At 21.2% G+C, this 20,433-nt stretch overlaps 3 protein-coding genes across 8 annotated transcripts; 1 reads left to right on the forward strand and 2 right to left on the reverse strand.

Moving 5' to 3' along the window:
• The first annotated feature begins 487 nt into the window (after positions 1 to 487).
• On the forward strand, positions 488 to 7,400 carry LOC122712264. Of its 3 annotated transcripts, none has more exons than XM_043931781.1 (10): positions 488 to 1,070; positions 4,546 to 4,732; positions 4,835 to 5,074; positions 5,153 to 5,392; positions 5,485 to 5,580; positions 5,652 to 5,920; positions 6,001 to 6,099; positions 6,286 to 6,550; positions 6,625 to 6,869; positions 6,963 to 7,400. In XM_043931781.1, exons 2-10 carry the CDS (start codon positions 4,592 to 4,594, stop codon positions 7,114 to 7,116), a joined length of 1,749 nt encoding a protein of 582 aa, XP_043787716.1. In that variant the 5' UTR covers positions 488 to 1,070; positions 4,546 to 4,591; the 3' UTR covers positions 7,117 to 7,400. The 3 variants fall into 3 exon arrangements, with proteins under 3 accessions (XP_043787716.1, XP_043787707.1, XP_043787725.1); XM_043931772.1 differs by lacking the exon at positions 488 to 1,070 and adding an exon at positions 3,959 to 4,237; XM_043931790.1 differs by lacking the exon at positions 488 to 1,070 and adding an exon at positions 3,959 to 4,124.
• A 1,227-nt stretch (positions 7,401 to 8,627) lies between these two features.
• LOC122714835 (serine/threonine-protein phosphatase 2A 65 kDa regulatory subunit A alpha isoform) lies at positions 8,628 to 12,378 on the reverse strand. Of its 2 annotated transcripts, none has more exons than XM_043936534.1 (10): positions 12,255 to 12,378; positions 11,708 to 11,899; positions 11,073 to 11,292; positions 10,813 to 10,973; positions 10,584 to 10,739; positions 10,229 to 10,500; positions 9,954 to 10,148; positions 9,539 to 9,782; positions 9,232 to 9,475; positions 8,628 to 9,116 (listed from the first exon to the last, which is right to left on the reverse strand). In XM_043936534.1, exons 1-10 carry the CDS (start codon positions 12,336 to 12,338, stop codon positions 9,112 to 9,114), a joined length of 1,773 nt encoding a protein of 590 aa, XP_043792469.1. In that variant the 5' UTR covers positions 12,339 to 12,378; the 3' UTR covers positions 8,628 to 9,111. The 2 variants fall into 2 exon arrangements, with proteins under 2 accessions (XP_043792469.1, XP_043792480.1); XM_043936545.1 differs by having other exon boundaries at positions 8,628 to 9,121.
• A 1,137-nt stretch (positions 12,379 to 13,515) lies between these two features.
• LOC122712062 (dipeptidase 1-like) lies at positions 13,516 to 20,239 on the reverse strand. Of its 3 annotated transcripts, none has more exons than XM_043931379.1 (11): positions 20,033 to 20,239; positions 17,202 to 17,361; positions 16,065 to 16,227; positions 15,064 to 15,347; positions 14,755 to 14,812; positions 14,503 to 14,679; positions 14,324 to 14,414; positions 14,129 to 14,204; positions 13,924 to 14,065; positions 13,717 to 13,835; positions 13,516 to 13,647 (listed from the first exon to the last, which is right to left on the reverse strand). In XM_043931379.1, the coding sequence occupies exons 1-11, from the start codon at positions 20,091 to 20,093 to the stop codon at positions 13,605 to 13,607; spliced, it is 1,374 nt and encodes a 457-aa protein (XP_043787314.1). In that variant the 5' UTR covers positions 20,094 to 20,239; the 3' UTR covers positions 13,516 to 13,604. The 3 variants fall into 3 exon arrangements, with proteins under 3 accessions (XP_043787314.1, XP_043787321.1, XP_043787333.1); XM_043931386.1 differs by lacking the exon at positions 20,033 to 20,239 and adding an exon at positions 19,051 to 19,072; XM_043931398.1 differs by lacking the exon at positions 20,033 to 20,239 and adding an exon at positions 18,372 to 18,469.
• Between the last annotated feature and the right edge of the window lie 194 nt (positions 20,240 to 20,433).

The raw sequence follows: 20,433 nt of genomic DNA on the forward strand, positions 1-20,433 counted from the left end.
GCGAATGGTCCAACCTGTAAATATTACAGGCATCATGAAATTTCTTAGATAAATTCACTAAATAAATAATGAATATTATTCTAGATTTAGTAAATGTAAGGCTGTAATTATTATTAAAAAAAAATTTCTTCAACAACAGCCTTAATTCAATAAAACATTCAATAAAACGATCTTTTATCAATTAGAAATTTAGAAATGTTTCACAAGAAACACAAATGTGAAAAGTTTAACCTTACTTACGTGAACATTAAAAAAATCTATAAAATATTATAAAATAAATACAAATAGTTAATAAAGATGAAGAAATGATCAAATAATAATATAATAGTAACTTTTTTTGTCTAATTTAAAGATATCAAATATTTGTAAAATATATTTCATCTTTGCTTGAAAATAAATATTTCAATTTTAATTTCATTCTTGAAAAGTGTTAACTCTTTACAGATGCGAACTATCTATTATTTCAAAAAATTTGTTTAAATAAAAAAATTGTATGATATATTCGTTGTTCATAAATTAAAAATGTTTTATAAATAATTATTTTTTATATTATTATGTTATTATAACTATTTTTTTCTAAATCAAAATGGATAAATACGTCAATATGTAGTTTAAAAATTTTGCTGCAACCTAACCTCTTTGAGAAATTTGTTTATTTTCAACAATATCAAGATCTTCGTAAAATCTTTGTACTATCTCAAAATTTAATAAAAAATTTAAAAATTATATCATTACATAACAAGTTTTTGTAAAAAATTGGAGAATATAAATTTGTTCTCCATCACAAAGAGTTGACACATATATTACATAACACATATTTTACATAAACGATGCATCATAAACATTATCACATCCGATTGTTTCTATTTGATTATTCAAATGCTCTCACATCGTCTAGTTCGACTAGACGTATATGCTGTGTAGACTATACGTGAATTATAATCACCGATCAGGTGTAAAACGTTATATTAAAAAGTAGTGAATTTCAAACGTTTATCGATAACGTTCGTCCATTGTTAAAAAGCAACCACGCTTTATCTATACAATACCTAGCACAGTCTGATTCTCGGGTAAGAAATATCTGAAAAATATTACATCGTTAAAATTTGTGATTAAAATAAGAATGATTTACTTCGAAAACAGGTTATATATATAATGTGATAGCGATAAATTATGTTAAGGAAAAAAGACACGCTAAAGTACATCAGTTTTTAATTTTTTATTATTTTTTAATAGATTATTATACAGAATTAATTTTTATATATTGTAATTGTTATTATTTTAGTTATTCAAAATTATTATTTTTTATAATATTATTCTTCCTTTTATAATTATTTTTTAACAGTATTATAAATAAGAATATAATATATAATAATATTGATTATTATTATTTTTGATTATATTTATTTGATTAATATTGATATAATATTGGTACAATTACTTAATATTTTTATAGATTCTTTTCAATTTTTTTATAAATATATTATATTTAGATTACAATTTTACACGATATTTATATTATTATTTTTAATAAAATTATACATTCAATGTAAAATTATTTTTATTCTTTTTTTCCGATAGTTTTATTATATAAAAAAATTAATTTGTTAAACGATTAATTGTCTGTCTCTACAATTGTGAGAATTAATAATGTGGTAAATAATTGGTTAAATGTTAAGTATTTGAAAAATTGATCATAAAATAATTGTTAGAAAATAATCTATGTGCGAATACACATATATGTACCATATAGTTTATAGTTATTGTTGTTAGATGAAATGGTACGTATGTATGTATAATTATACGTGTATATATATATATATATATATATACACATATGTATAAAAAACCCATCAAAAGTAAAATCTTAAAATATCTTTAATTGCGAGAATTTGAAAAAATATATTAAATGATTCAAAATATTTACAAAATAATTAAATACAATCTTTTTCCAAAATCAAATTGAATTTATTAATCATTTTAAAAATAATTTCATTTTTATTTTGATTTTGTAAATTATTCATTAGAAATATTAGAAAATTAACTTCATAAAATTAATTTTTTAAAATTAATTTTTTAAAATATTAATTAGAAAAAAATAAAATTACAATTTTGTTTTTTGATAATTTATAAATATTATTAAATTATAAAAATTATAAAATTTATAAATATTATATTTATATTCTTTGATATGTAAATTTACTTTAAAAAAAATTTTAAGAAAAAGTTTTAGAAAAATAATATCCCAAAGAATGACAATATTTTTAAATTGATTAATAAAATTTAGATTTAAAAAAATTTTTTATAATTATATTCGTATTTAAAAAATATGTAGAAATCGTATTTTGGATATTTTTCAAATTCTCGTTAATCGTGGAAATTATTCTAACGTTCCGTTTACGATGAACCTTCCTGTACAATTGTATGTTATATTTTATACATCGCATCCGAGTTGTAACCACAGCCATAGGTAGCAGCTCGGGCCTTGTTAATATAGTAAATAAATAAATGAATATTCACAAAGATTTGATGATTATCTTATAAATAATTTACTCTTTATGTTATTAAAGTTTAAGTTTTATGATTATGAGATATTTATCATAAAATCAACAAAAGATAAGTATTTAAATACTTTAAATTCTCGTTTTTGTTTTTTTAATTTAGAAAAAATAAAATAATTTTTCTATATATTAAATCGAAATCGAATTTATTTATAATTCTTACATGAAATATTTTTATGTAAGAACTATCATATTATTACTATTATATTTATATAAATATCAAAATTTAATAATCCTAATAAGAAATAATATATAAGAAATATGAAATATTAAAATATTAAAAAATCAAATTAAAAGTTTAGTGAAAAATTAAAATCGAAAAAATAATGAAAATTGAATGAAAAGTAATAATTAATTAAAAAAAGTAACAATAAAATTAAAAAATTATCAAGTATAAAATATAAAAAAAAGCCCAAATTAAATAAATAAGTGTATAAATATTAAAATGTATATTCGTACTTACTATATTTGTTATACATTTAAAAAAAAAATCAGTTAATTGGAGTCAACTTATTATTTGTAAATATAATATATTGATAATAATTTCTTAATAATAATGATGAAATGTTCTACACTTGCAAATAAAACGCGCGAAACTGTCACATTCACAAATAAATACATTTAGAATATTTATAAATAAATATATATAGTATAAATACTTGCAAATAAATATAATATAAATACTCATGAATAAAACATATATAAATGCATATTAGACGTAATTTTAAATTATATACGAAATCGAACAAATATAACTTCAACGCATCTAAATAGACAAGATTGAAGCAAAACTAATCAAAAGTTATAAACGAAAATATTGTCTGATATTGTTTGTAAATTTCAAACAATTATTTTAAAATATGAAGTATTTAAATCTTTAATAATCTTTAATAATCTTTAATATTTAGATTCATGAATGTTAATAATTATAGTAAATAAATAAATTATTAAAATTTGACTTCATAATTCCAATAAAAAAAATATATGTGATGAGAGATCTATCTTATATGTTGTTTATGATTATAATATATATCTCATTGATAGATTGAAGATATTTGGTTTATGCTATGTATATTCAAAAAATTCCATAATAAGTCGATTATATTATAATAATAATATAAAAGTAAAAAAATGATAAAGAACTTCACGAACTTCCAATACAATTCGTTTATGTTTTTAAATTATATGACATGAAAATGAATTGGATGTTACATCTATGTTATACTTTACCTATGCTTGTACTTTTATCAATGGTGGATTTATAAGAAAAAAACGTTAATTTCGAATACTAACAAAGAAATATTATAGAAATTGAATCTTTAATTTGGTGACTTGTCATTTTTTAAATAATTTTTGTTAGTTCGTGTTTTAAAATGTTAAAAAAATTCATGACAATAAATCATATTTTTATCTAATGTCAATATTTATTAAAGATGTAGTAATAGTGACAGCTGATGAAGAATTAAATTGTTGCGTAGGTGGTTAAAATTGTATTTGGACCATATTAAATTTATATCATTAAACAGAAATATCAGTGCTAAGAATAAAGTGCGCAGTTTATTAGTAAGTTTGAGTTACAATAGTTTTTCGATTTTTTAGGATTCATAATATTTTTTGTTATGTTATAATTATATTTATAAAAATATTTGTAAATATTGTTATGGATTAATTTTATGGTACGTAATAATAATCCTTTGTATAATTTAATTTGTGTTTTATATTTTTTATTATAATCTTTTTGTTTCAATTTTTATTGTTATTTTATAGGATTTAAATAATTATTAGTTTAAAGTTTTCTTATTAACAAATATTTGTTATGTAACTTTTATTTTATTGTTTGTGAATATACATGCAATATTTTATGTTATAATATCATAATATCTTATTAATGTTTATAGATTTGATTTGCATTCACATATTGTCTAATTTATCATTTTTTGAATATTTTGAAAATATCTAAATATCTGTTTGTTACATTTAACAGATTTTCATAACGACTGTATAATAACAGTCAGTTTTATTTAGTGATCATGGAACAAATGATTGCTTTGAGTACACAAAATCCATTAACTTTATTAGTAAAGTTTGGAATGATGGCTTGGAATGATACCTGTGGCAATGAAAATTGCTCCGGACATGGAGAATGTCATAATGGTACTTGTTTATGTGAGGTAATATTATAATTGTAATCAATTAAAATATTTGAACATAATAAATTATTTGAATAAATTATTTTTTATACTTCAAAATATTTATATATTTTTTTCTCATAGATTCAATTTGATGGATTAGAATGTCATGTTCCAAATTTAAGTTATTATATTGCATTTGCCACAATATTTTTTATGTTGGCATTTGTCTGTTTAATACAACTTATTATGTGTATTATCGCAGAATGGCAAAAAATGAAAGCACCATCTTTTCTTAGAGCTTGTAGAGTTACAACACAAAAAGTTTTATATTTTATTGTGTTTCTTGCATCATTGATAAGAGGAGCATATTTTACATCACCAGTAAATATTACGTAAAAATATTATTATAATAAAATTCTTTAATCTCTTTTAAATATTTACAAATTTATTTTTTTATAGACTGCATTTAAAGAAGGATGGTCTAGAAGTTTATTATCTGCATATTATCCACTTGTTTTGAGTGGATCCTCTTTAATTGTTTGTTTTTGGGCTGAAGTATTTCACTTGAGAAATATGTCATGGGACAAACCACAATTTCTTTCAAAATCATTCATAGGTTTTGCTGTATTCAATGTATTAACATATTCTCTACTTCTAGCAGAGTTTATTATCACTCAATTATATTCTGAAGAAGATCAGGTAAATTAAATAATAATATATTTATTATAATAATTTCAATTATTTGAGTATGACATTATCAATAATTCATTATATTAATTAATTTTTTTTAGAGCTCTTACACTCATATTTTTAATGGCTGTTATGCAGTACTCTTATTTATTGTTGTGATTTTCTTCTTAATTTATGGAGTGGAAGTATACTTCAAAGTAAATTAATTATTATAAATAATATAAAAACTTTTTGTAAATATATATTGCATTAAAATAAATTTTTTTAGATTCGAGGTGGCTTCTTGAATGATTATCAAAATAGTACAATTTTGAATAAACGTATGGTTTCTGATTTAAAAGTTAATGCTGAAGAACAAGTTACTGCAAAATTGTTTGATGCTATTCCAAGTACATCGCAATTATCTCAAGTGCAAGAACAAATAAATATTTCTCAGTTACATCAATCTCGTGTAGGATTATTATCACAAGCTATCATGCTATTTTTTATTGTTGGATTTTTATGTAGTGAAACACTTAGTGAATTTTGGAAAGCAAAGTGAGTTTGAAAATAATATCTTAATTGAATATAATTATATTTTTCTTATCCTTAATAATTACATATATTTTATGTTACAGAGTTCCTATATATAGTAGGAATTGGCATGATGTTGTTTTCCGTATTATTGAAGTAGGCGTAATATTATGGTTTCCATGTGTGTTATGGAATTGTTTTAGGTTTATATTTTATATTATATATTAAATAACTAATTTAAAATATAATTAATACGAATATAATATAATAATGAAACTATAAACTTAATATGAAAATCTATAGTATTTTAACATATTATTTATAATTTTTATTATCTTAATCTTAATTGATATTTAACTATTATAATATTTTTTTTTATTTTATTTTAGTCCAGAACAATTATGGATTCTAAATCCGAAACGTCTTTTAAAGCGATTAGATCACTCTAAGTATATAAAAGAAATAGAATTACAAGATAAAGGTGGAGAACAAGAGACTGCACTTTTCTCAGATGGAACGTCAATTAGTAGTAAAGATTGTTGGATTTGTTATGATAGTGAAAGACAAGATGCTGGACCATTAATACAACCTTGTCAATGTAGAGGTGATGTGAGTGCAGTTCACCATAATTGTTTGCGTCGATGGTTGGTCGAGGTAAAATATTATTTTTATTTTATATTCATATTTTATATATTTTTTATATTATTACACATATATATTTATTTCAGAGTTCTATAAATGCTGATAGTCTTAGTTGTAAAGTATGTGGTACAAAATATAATGTTGAACATGCAAGTAAATTGGATTGGCAAAATGGTATAACTTCGCGTCATTGCTTGCAAACTATTGCTATTGTCACGACAATGTGTGGATCATCAGCTGCTGCTTGGACTCTTATTCAATTAGTAGAAGGCCCAATTATTAGAATGCTTGCAGCTGGTACTGCATTATTGGTTATGTATGTTTGTATAAGGTAAGTTATTGATAATTTCTGCTTTTATATTTATTATTAATTTACATATGTCATTGTTGCATATCATATTTATTAAAAAAAAATTTTTTTTAGGTTTTTAAGTTTAAACACAGTTGTAGCATATCAGCGTGCCAAAATTTCATCTTTAAATATTATTAGTTCTGATAATAATGGAAATGCACATGTATCAACTATTAGTCATACAGTTTGTGTAGACTTGGCAAAATCTGAAACAGCTACGATATAATTGATATTTGACTTATTGACTTGTATTAATGATATAACATTTATTTCATCTTTATTTATAAAAAAAATTAAGAAAGTTAGAACAAAAATGTTTATTGGAATGTTAAAAGTGTAAAATTGTATATGTATGATTTTTTTTACAATTTTCCATATAATTTTTGAAGTTAATGTTACTATTTAACAAATTATGGAAAATCATGTAATAATTTTCTTTATTTTTATAATCAGATCAAATTTTCTTACGTTTTCGACTATCTATCAAGTTATCTCAAAATTAAAATATTTTGTTTATACTTTTTAATGACAAATATATTTTCATTATTCAAAATAATATCGTTAAGATCAAATGAAAATAATATATTTAAAAACATCAGTTTTTACATATATTAAACAAAAAAAGTTTAAATTATAAATATAAAACTTTAAAATTAGAATATATGAATTGAAATATAAAATTTAAAAAATAAAATAAATATATAGTTTTATATGATTTTCAAAACTGTTTACATAAATACAAAAATAAAATGTTTCTTTTATATTATAGTACTAAATATATATATATATGTTCCATGTTATGGAATGTTATAAGAAAAAAAATATATGCAATAATATTCAATAATTTCAATTCATAATATTTAACGTTTATAAAAATTAGTTTCTATATAATCGTACTACAATTTCAAAATTCGTATTATATGGTTTTATAAAGCTAAAAATATTGTCAATAATGGTACATATTTTATAAATAACTCACTGATATGTAAGATTTTTAAATAGATATAGAATAAGAATTGTTTCTGCGATATATAAATTTTATATTTGAAAATACTCGTATTTCATATGCCTCTTAGTTTTATAGAATGTGTATATAGTATCATAAAATTAAGAAATGATATATATTTCCTCTTCATGGAAAAGAATATGTACTATTATAATACTAACAAATATTCTTTCTTGTAGAAGTACAAAAACATTCTAGTTTTAATAACTTATTAATATAAAATTATTATGTATATGGTAGTTACACTAACAACTATTAAATGATATATTTGTAAGTGTTATGTTATAATGATTAGCCATCCCTTAAATAACACTAATAGAAATATCTATTTAATATAAAATGAAAAAAATATTTTCATTGTCATATCTATTTTTTTTTATTATAAATTGGCTAATATAACAAATTTATATCGAAATTATATAAATGTTTTTTAAAATATTTTATTATTTAAGTAATCATATGTAATAACAAATATTATATCTATGCTCGAATTAAATTTAAACAATTTATTTTTCAAAACTCTAAAATTCCAAATTTTTTAATGATGATATTATTAAATTATTATTTTCCTATGGATGAACTTAAATATTCCTAATTAATACTAATTTGGTAACTAATTTAACTAATTTAAAATAGAAAATGAAAAATATAAAAAAATATAATAATAAAATGCTATGATATAAATTGTATGATATTCAAGTTGATTACTAAATAAAAAGACCAAAATAAAATTATATTATTCATTGTTAATTTTATTGTTGTTTACAAAGACAATACTTAACAATGTTATGTACCAAACTAAAATACTGATTATTAAAAGATAAAGTAAATTTTTGATCAATGAATATGGAAGAGCAGATTATAATGAAATTTTCTGATTTTAGGAATGATTCTGAGTACTTTTTATTATTATTACTATATCATTCTCTAAATAATTATTTAGGTACGTATAAGAAATACATTTTACCAATTGAATTGAATATTTAATAATATGTAATATAATTATAGATATACAGATACAACAGAACTTAAAATATCGTTTAATATGTGAACTACGAATTTTACATTTATATTTTTTTTCAACATTAGATCTGCTCTGACTGTGCAATAATATTACCTGTTGCCATGTGTAAGTGTAAATGTTTGCGTCAGATTATTTTTTGAGATTGAGGTTCTGTATAATGGTGGATAAATCTTAAATGCAGTTTCTTTTGTTCAACCTACGCTGAAACATAGTATATATTCTATAAAAAATGTAATTTAAAAATAATGGATAAAAATTAAAGATTTCATTCAAGAATAATATTTTATCAAATAAAATAATAAGAATTTTACCTGCGATGCCTGCAATTGCTTCTGAAGCAAAATATTTTACGTCCACATCGCTGTCGGTATTAAGTTTATCCAAGACAGGTTTTACTTGAGCTTGTACTGCACAAGGCTCGAGATAAGGTCCAATTTTTTGAAGGGTTTTAGCAACATTAAATCGTACATTAGCAACATTATCCGTGGCCATTCCTAAGACTGTTGGAAGCATTACCCTTGTTGTTATTTCTGGACCACATACTTCTGCTAATACCTAAGATAAAAAAATAATAGAAAAAGTTTAACTATTATATAAATAATACAATAATTTACTTACATTGATACAAAATAGACATGTCATTCTGTGAAGATAATTTTGATCCCTTGACATTGCTAAGACTTTAGGTATTACAGTATTTTGTGCCCATTCAGGACCAAATTTTTCTACCAATTTTTTTAAATTTAATGTTGCTGCTTCTCTGATAGCATAAACATGATCTACTAACCAAGTCATACATAAAGAATTTAATTTTTCATCAAAGAATTCAACTCCAAGTTGTCCAGCTAGTAATGGCATATATCTAAAATATATAAATAAATACAAATGATTATTTATATAATAAATAAAATTTAATTTAATTTTATCAATTTTATGATTATATATTAATATTTTAATATATATTATATTATATAATATATATTATTTTAATATATATTACTATTATATGCAATATATCATGGAAAATACTTACTCTATGATGGCATATCTTACACGCCATTTTGAATCTTCGGCTAATTCTACAATAGCTGGTAATAGAGATTGTGAAAGTTGTTGTATACCAATAACTTCATTAACGCATTCTAAATTACTGATAATATTTAGACGAACTTCTGAACATTCATCTCTGAGTTGTGATAAAAATAATGGTAATAAATGTTCAATTGTACTATAAATTTAAAAAATTTATTATTATTATTATTTAATTTAAAATATATTTAAACTAAATAGATATATATTTTTACTCACTTATGTTTTCCCAATATTGGACTAAGACCCATTATAACACTTGCTAAAGCTGATTTTACATGCTGATTTGGATCTGATACAAGTTCTTTAACTATTGGTAATATTTGTGTCATAATAATAGACTCTTGATTAAATTTGTCAAGATTTTGACAAAAGTCACGAACTTTATCAGCTGCTGCTGCTCGTACTTCAGCTTCTATATCTTTTAATAGTACTTGAAATGCTGGTACAAGATCTGTTTTCGTAATTTCTGGACCTACAGCTTTCTGAAGCTATAAATAGTAACAAAAATTAATTAAAAATCAATATTATTTAAATATTTATTAAAGGAGAAAAATATATAAAAAAAATTTACATCTGTGAATTTATCTGCCACCATATAACGTACACGCCATGATTGATCACTTGCACATTGTCTAAGAGTGGGCATAACTAATTGTTCTACATCTTCTTGTGGTAACAATGCTGCAATACTGACACAAGCTTCAATTGCCAAGAGACGTACTGAATCCTATAAAATATGATATGAATATAGATATGAATATTTTAAAATTAATAAGATAATTTTTTACATCTTATCTTACTTGTTCATCTTGAGCTAAGATGACAAACATTGGAATTAAATCTGCTTTTACATATTCAATTTCCATAACCTTTGCAAATTCACCTAAATGTGAGGCAGCAGATCTACGTGCCATTGGAGTATCATCTTGACATAAGTTACGAAAATGATTCCGTAAACATGCTAAAAAAATAAAAAAAAAGTTTATATATATGAAATTATATACAAATGAAATTTTAATTTTTATATTATTTAAAATTTAAATAATTTTTTTTATTTTACCTTTAACTGTTGGACTAACACGTGGATAACAAACACTAAATAAACCACATGCTGATGTTCTTGATGTAAACCAATCTCCTGTTGCTAAACGATGTATCAAAGGAACAAATTGTTCTTCCAAATCTGTTGAGCTATGTTGAGCAGCAATAGTTCTTAAAGACTCCACTGCTTTATCTCGAACTACAGTTTCTTCAACTGTTGCCAAACTCTCTAGAGGTTTCTACATTAAAAAAAATTTTATTTAAAAAATTTATCATTAATTATTTTTTTTAAATTTTTATTAAGTGTTATTTTAAGTATCTTAGTAAATAATATATATCTCTTTTATCAATTCATATCTCTTTAATCAATTTTCTTTGTTTAAAACATATAATGATAACAATTGTTATATAGCAATAATATTTAAAATTATTTTTTATTTGAAATAATATATGTTCATATTTAATTATATCAAATATGATTTGCTTTAATATAACATCTTATACGAATCATAATTTTTCAAATTATTTTATTATAATGAAAAAAAATAATTTATATATTGAATTAAATATTAAATAATATATATCTTAATAAAAATTTGTTAAATATTATTGCTATTACAATTATTGAGTAAAATAACAAATAATAATATATACCAGTAAACAATGTACGTATTCTGGACCTCCTACAAGAGGAGTAAACTGCCCAAGTTGTTCTGCCAATGCTAATAGAACCTCATCTTCATCATACATAGATTCAGTTAAAAATGGTATCAATTCACTACGTGTTCGTTCAATACCCAATGCAAGAGCAATCGTAGATAATTTCTTTATTGAGTTCAGCCGTAACTATAACAAAACAAATTCTGTAAACGTGTAGGTCAATTCTTCATAATCCAATCATTATCTTTTCAGACGCTTGTTTTCTCTAAATAATGAAATACATTTTCTCAAATTAAAATTTTAAGTTTAAATCTTTTGATGAAAAAATTGTTATATAAATAATTTACATTGTTCAGTATATTGATATTAAAGATAGAATATTTAATATAAAGTGACAGAAGAGTAAAAGAATATTCTATCGAATTGTACGCTATCGCTGTAGCCACCTTAACACTCTGTATTTTCCAATGATTGCAAGCGGTACGACAATTCGATTGTTTTGCAATTGTAAGATATCGATCTTGAATACTTTTAGAATTACCTGTACATCCTCGTTTTTTAGTTCATCGATCAAAACAGCGATCGGATAAAGGCTGTCGTCCGTGGTAGAGTCGCTCGCTGCCATTTTGCTGCCGATCACACCAGAGCTTGGAAACTCCCGTGTATTCAAGTAGTGTTCAAATTACTGCGCCATCTGATGGTTATTACTATTACAGAAAACTAGCGGCACATGTAAAGTCTGTTCATTCATACATTTCAATCCGATTGAGAATAATACTTAAATTACATTTACTAAATCAAAGACAATCACTTTGTATTTTAAACATATTTTTTTATTTTTAAATAGTATAAAAAAATTTCTTCATTTTATATCGTATTTCAACTTTTATATATTTATTTTTTTTAGCTGAATAATATTTATTTTTTATTATTGTACTATTATTTTTATTTTAATTAAAAAATAAATTAAAAAATAAATTAAACATATATAATAAATTAAATAATGATTTTTTAATCGTAAAATATAGGAATTATAAATATATAGATATTTTATATAAATATAGATATTTTATATAAATATATTAAAATTAAAATATTTTATTGCATTCTTACTATAAGCGATAAAAATCTTAAGATTTGAGAATAATATTTTAGAGAAAGGTACAGAATTTCTAAAATATTCTATTTTCTTTTTAATCTGTTTATTTTTGAGAAAGATTTGTAAGTTTTTATCAATTTAATTAGTAAAAATTGTAAAAATTTTTTTTTTCCACGAATATTTTTTTAAAACATAAAAAATTCTTGAAATATTATATTGCAATTTTTATAAAGCATAATGTAATATCAATGTAATATTGCAAATTTAAACAAAATTCATAAAAAGTAATAAAATAATTTTTTAGGAAAGAATAATAAAGGGAATTTTTTTTCTTGTTAAATTATTTTATTAACATTTAATTTAATTTTTTATTAACAATTATATATAAATATTAATATACAATATATAAATATTTATTAATTGTAATATATATTATTATTTATTTGTAAAATTATAATATATTCATTTATTGTTTTATTAATGTGAATATCATATTTATGTATATACTTATCTGTAATATTTAATATATTATATTAAACAAAATTAATTTTTATAACTCTATTCCTATAGTTTCACAATTATATAAGTACTCATATATACATATTATAAACAGATTTTATTATTAACAAATATTTTCTTTTTATAGACAAAATTATAATAAATATATTTTGTATTCTTTTAAAAGTTTCCAACTTTTTGGTATTTTATTGCTTATAATTTGATTGTATATTTACCCACAAGATGCTATGTTTTTTTGTTTTAAGTAGATTTTTCTTATTGTTGCAATTTAATTCAAACTGTTTGATTTAAATTATTCGGTTTAAAATCATTCCATCTACAAGATTATATGCAAATAAATAAAATTATTTAAAAAATATATAATAGTTTAAATTATTGCACTCACTCTTTTGAGGTATAACATGTACTTGGTTGAAGATGATCCACTATTTGAGCTTGATAAATCTGTTTTGGCGCTAAAATATCTTGTCGTACATGTCCTGATTCTGCCATTTCGTCTCTTATCTTTTGAAAAAATATATTTATAAAAAATAATTATATTTTCACATATTTTAATGCTAAAAATTATGTTTTAACTAAACATTTGACATACTTTTTCCACTGCTTTTAATACACGGATTAAATTCTTTCCAGCTAATTTCTCCATTTCATCTTTGGTCCAATTTGAATCACTATCGTAGATGCGATCAAATAACTCTGAATATTTAGAAACGTCTTCTAAACCTTCTGGCATTCTAAAATACGTTATAATTTATTTTATATTTATATTAAATTTGACAATTCGCAGTGAGACTTACGTATTTACTCCATCGTAATCTGCACCAATACCAATATGATTCGGTCCGATAAGATTGCGAATATAATTGATATGGTCTAAAAAAAGAAATGGATGATTATTTATAATAAAAATTTTATATACTTTTCTTAAATATCTTTTCTTAATTTTCTTATCTTAAATAATAAAATACAAAACTGAACTTTCGATAATATACCTATAACATCTTGCATAGTCGCTTTTCTCGAGGTATTACAATTTACAAATTCCGAGTAAAAATTCACCATTACGATACCATTATTTCTTTTCTGAAAATTATATATATATATATATAATATTCAAAATTATATGCTTTATTTATGGGATATTCAGAAAATATTGAAAAAATTTACTTACAACTGTATACAGAACATCGTCAGGAACATTACGATTATTGCGACAAAGGGTAAAGGCGGATGAATGAGAAAAAATAATAGGTGCTTTCGATATTGCAAGCACTTCTCTCATAACATTATGAGACACGTGTGATAAATCGACTAACATTCCTAATCGGTTCATTTCATAAACTACAGCCTATTATTAAAATATGAAATTTGTAAATTTTTTATGAATATATATACAGCAACAAATTAAAAAAATTTAATGTACTCTTCCGAAATCTGTAAGATTGTTGATACCATTAGTGGTCACTGTTGATGCATCGGCCCTTCAATAAAAGAAAATATTTAATAATGTTTATATTTTTATCTTTCTTTTATTAAATAAAATTACGAAATATTTCTTATTTATTATTATAAACAATAAAACAATTATTTCTTTATTTTTATTATTTTCTATTCTATTAATATAATATAAATTTTTATTTTTTTCATAAGAAATTTGATTTTTATAAATTGAATACTTTAAGAGATCTAACTATTAAAATATTAAAATATTTCAAATAAAAATTTATCATACCACGGAGTATTACACATATGCGTTAGTGTCATATATCGCACACCAAGGTCATAATAGAGTCGGAGTACTGCTAAACTGGAATCAATGGAATGGCCACCTTCAACGCCGATCATGGAGGCAATTTTTTTGTCGTTCCATGCATCTGTGATTTCTTCAGCTTTCGTTACGAATTGCAAATCATTCGGATATTTACGAATTAATCTCTTAATAACATCAATTTGTCTCAAGGTTAATGAAACTGCATCCTTATATTGCGAAGAGCAATCAACATATGCGGCCCAGAACTGAAATTTAAATTTATTATTAATCGAATTAAAAAAAATATGTTAAATTTTAACGCAAAATATACTGCAGTAAATTTCTATTTTTTTTTAACTTTATAGTTAAATTAATTTTTTATATCTTTATAATACTATCTTTATAATACTAGAATATGTTTTTATTAAAATAATAATGTTTTCATTAAAAGATATGATTCGATAATAATCTTTTCTAATCATTGAATCATATTGAGCAATGAATCATATTTCATAAAATAAATCATAAAAGTATGTGATATAATGTAATTGTGTATTTGTGTAATTATGTAGAATGTTAAATCTTAAAATTCGTGATTCAAATATATATTCTATTAATAAAATAACTAATTTTTAAATATCATTAAAACATTCGCTGTTATATATCAATTTCAAAATTTTTTGCAAAAATGTAATAATTAATGATAATAATAATATTAATAAATTACGATAACAAAAAGATTCAACAAATTTTAAATTTCTAAGAAAAGCAAACTAGATAAATAATTGTATAAATATAAAATAGTGTAAAACATGAAAGTCATATCACATTAATATTTACTGTAATAATAAAACATTCTTCGATATCAAATCTAAAATGATAACAATTTTTAATAACAATAATCAATTAATTTTACAACGCATATGAAGGAATAGAAATTCTAATGATAACCTATCTTTTTCATTTGTTGCTTTCTCACTCACTTGTGCACCCACTTTTCCTTTTCTTAACCGGGGCAAGTCTGTGGTGCATGAGACACATACATGTTTACCCCATAATTTATCGTCAGATAAATTCTTGGTAAAATCAAATTGATCTAAGTTATTGCCTAACAATCTATATAAATTGTAAGGTAAATCATTGTGACTGAAATGAAAAAAATAAAAATTACTATCTATTTTATATTATTATACATTTCATATAATTATATATAATATGAGAAATTATAATCAGAAACAAAATTTTTAATCTATCTTATTTTTATTATCTATTTTTTAATCTAAATTAATATTTGTAATTAATATATATATACTATTAAATTATATATATTCGTGTAAAGAAAATAAAAATTTTTCATCATTTTATGTTATTCAATTGAAATTTATAAAAAAATCTATAAAGAAAGAAAAAAAAAAGAAGAGAAAATATGAAATATGAAATATAAATAATTACAAAATACTATAAATTTCTAGATTAATTGAAAAAATTGATTGTCACTCCTAATTATAAGTTATTTATGAATTATATTCAAAGAAAATTCGCAATATATATTTTTTTTAATTGCATAGTTTACGATTAAATTATCGAATTATGATTAACAAATATCGTACATGATTATATGCATGAATTTCCATCTTATTCTACTGAGATCCCGTTATTTTCTTTATTATTTTCAACGAAGAAAAATTCTTGTAATAAAATCTTGTCAAAGTGTGTAAATATTAAATCGATGAAACTGTAGAAAAATATTTTGAAATTTTGACGTAATTTATATATTTTTGTTAATTAATTTTTTATGATTAGTATCAGAATAAATATATTTCGAATTAAAAGAAAAATAAAATTACAAATTTTATAAAATGATAAAATAAATTTAAAAAGAAAAAATTATTCTATGACAATATTTAAATAATTATTTAAAATCATATTATATTTTATCTCATACTAAATAGATATTGCAATTATATTCTTTTGAAGAGGAATAATTTATCTTAAGTAAATATTCATAATTTTTATACTATTTATATTTATTATATTTTTTATTACTGTATATATCTTCTTTTTTAATATTTTTTTATGATTTTATGATTATTTTTATAACAATTACAAAGATTACTTACCCATCAATAAGTGGTACATTGTCAAGAGCATCGCTTCCATTATAGTCATCAATGATCAATGCTAAGCTTAGACCAACTATAAGTATTATAACGAATATTCCACATATTCCGAAACTCACGTATTTCATCTTTCCAGTACACAAGAATTCTTTAGTGAACTCTGAAAAAACATTTAGTAATAGTTATTCCACTAATATTATATGATATTATATCATATTAAAAATCGAATGATAATTTTTTGTTTAAACATGATGCAATTTGTTTACTTAATTTCGAATGAGAATTTTGCCAGATATACATTTTATATTTTATATATATATATATATATATATACATATACATATATATTCGAAATATACAATAAATATGTTTACTAAAATTTTTCGAAAATTAAATAAATGTTGCATCAGTTTTTTAAATGGATTACAGATGTTACGAATCATGGAAATTATATTATTTGATATATATTATAGATGAAATTAAAAATTTAATTTCAATTACATTGTTATTTGATTATAAAACTTTATATACATAATTTTATACAAATAATTACAAAATATGATTATAAAAATAATTATTAAATATGATTATAAAAACAATTACAAAAATATATATGCATAATATTTAATTATGATAATTATTATTAATTAAAAAAATTGTAGAAAGGATTGAATTAGAGAAAAAGCATATTTACGATTGAATATATTTGATAATTTGAATTAGTTTTACAGAATATCAAATAATATAGTGAATTTATAAAGGAAAAAATAACATTATGTATTTTTTTTACTGTAACAAAAAATGTAAGTTAAAATGTTTAATACAATAATTTGTATTGCTATAAAAGCGAACTAAAAAATAGTATATAATAAAATAGTACATATACAATTATATAGTAAAATAGTATATACACAATTATATATATGATATAATTTTTCCATGATTACAAATCTCATACAAAATAAAAAACTATATATTATGGTTTTCAATTTATATTTGATAACAATAATTCTATAAATTTTCACTTTAATTTTCACTTTATTTGATGTACGTTCATGTTTTAAAAAAAAAAAAATTTATTTCAAGGTTAGAAACCATAATGTTAATTGAAAATGTTCGCTGCATATAAATAACATTTAATAACACTTAAAATTTTATTAAATTACATACAAGTTATTTTTTAAGTTAACGAAACTATTTTTATTATACTCTCAATGAGATCTCGCAAGCAACTGACTCTTCCTTTCATCTGTGGTCTCTAATATCCAATCACACATACTTATACAAACAGATCATACTTATACAAATAGATCATTTAAAATCTCATAATTTTTTGATTTAATTATTATAATTCTATAAATTTTTAATTTTTTGAAGTTAATATTAAAATAATATTTATCAAATTTAAAAATAATAATCAACTTACTTTCTTGCAAAATCAATAAAAATTAAACAAATTTTTAAAATTTAAAAAAATAATATAAAGCATACCGAAATTTATTCTATAAGACGTTATAAAGTCTTAAGTATAATTTTAGTTCTAAATATCAGAAAAATAAAAAAAGTTGTTATACATATTTTTTCAAATTATAAATAATTTAATTTTATGTTGACATCCGTCAATGTATTCATTTCATCTAATGATAAAAAACAATTAGCAACATATTTCAATATTATTAATCAAATCTTTAAAAAAATATATTCTTATTATTTTATTATTTCAGTATATGCGGTAATATATTGAAATTTTAATATCATGCAGTAAATATAAAGATATTTAAATATATCATTATAAAAATTGATACATATACTATGTAATTGTTATTATTTTTGTTGATTAATACAATACCAATCATGATATATATTTCGATCCATTAGAATTACACGAAGAATTGTGTAGAGAAAAAGAATTCTATTTTTAATAAACTTTTCTTTGGTTTCACTCATTTACAAACTGAAAAATCAAAACTGTTTATCTTTGATTTCACTCACTCACATTGAGAAATCATATTTATTATTGATTTTAACTATTTTCTGATTAATAAATATGCGTTATATATATGTGTATATACACTTTTCGTGACAAATATGATATTAGTGCGTGATCGAAATATAGATATGTATCGAGTTTCAACTCTCTCCTATCTTCGGTTCAGTAGTCTTACAAAAAGAGTAATGAATATTAAGAATGAGTAAGATAGAAAGAAATGTCTATCAGCAGATTTTTAAATTATACAATTAATATAGAACTAACACATAGAAATAATTTAAATCGTATTTGTTATTATGTTGACGAATTAATTATTTTATATAATAGAAAATTATCAAAATCTTTTTTTTATAATGTACTTTTTCAATGTAATCAATAATATCAATTTAATTATATTTGAGTTAATACAATGTAAATGTTTTGAAAAGATTTCGTTGTGAAATTTTGTTTGGTTAGCAATGTTAAAGTATGTTACTAATCATTTCTTATCATTTGATCAACAAGAATTAAATTGATGATCAGCTGATTGTCTATACAGAGATAGAGTTATTTTTAATATAAAATTAAATTGAAACTGGAAAAAATAAACTTTTTTTGATATTTTTTTACATTAATTTTTTATTATATTAAAAACTTTTTTATTAATTGGTGTATATAATTGATTCTTTTATATCCGACAATTTTATTAACAATATAATATATTATTAAATAAAATTATTAGCTATTAAATTTTGAGAATGAATGTATTTTCGCACTTAAATGATTGTATATCGCAACTATAATAATTTGAGATATATGATATGTCAAATGATATAATGCATATAACTAATAACTAATTCACCCGTTTTAATGGCAGAACATTTATTGATAACACTATTCGCACTATTCCGAAGAAAATTCATTTTGTTTGTTATTATTTTTAACAAGCAATTTCTATTCACATCGACATCCTTTGGTATAAGTATACACAATAAATTCTGGTAAATTACTCTTCCATATACTAATTTATTTTTTGAATTTACTTCCAATACAGTAATGTCTTAGAAAACGTAACTTGAAATGTATCGCATATGTAATGTCACTATCCCCACCACATTTTAAAATCATCTTAAGCAAATGAACCTTTGAAGTTGTCAGGACACGATCTGATAAGATAAGAATCGATGAATTATTATTTTAACAAAAAAATTTAATTTTTTGTTCTATTATAATATTAATGTTATTAATGAATTCACAAGATCA

Source organism: Apis laboriosa, unplaced genomic scaffold, assembly GCF_014066325.1.
Source record: "Apis laboriosa isolate Shangri-la unplaced genomic scaffold, ASM1406632v1 scaffold112_cov148, whole genome shotgun sequence".
Lineage (NCBI taxonomy): Eukaryota > Metazoa > Arthropoda > Insecta > Hymenoptera > Apidae > Apis > Apis laboriosa.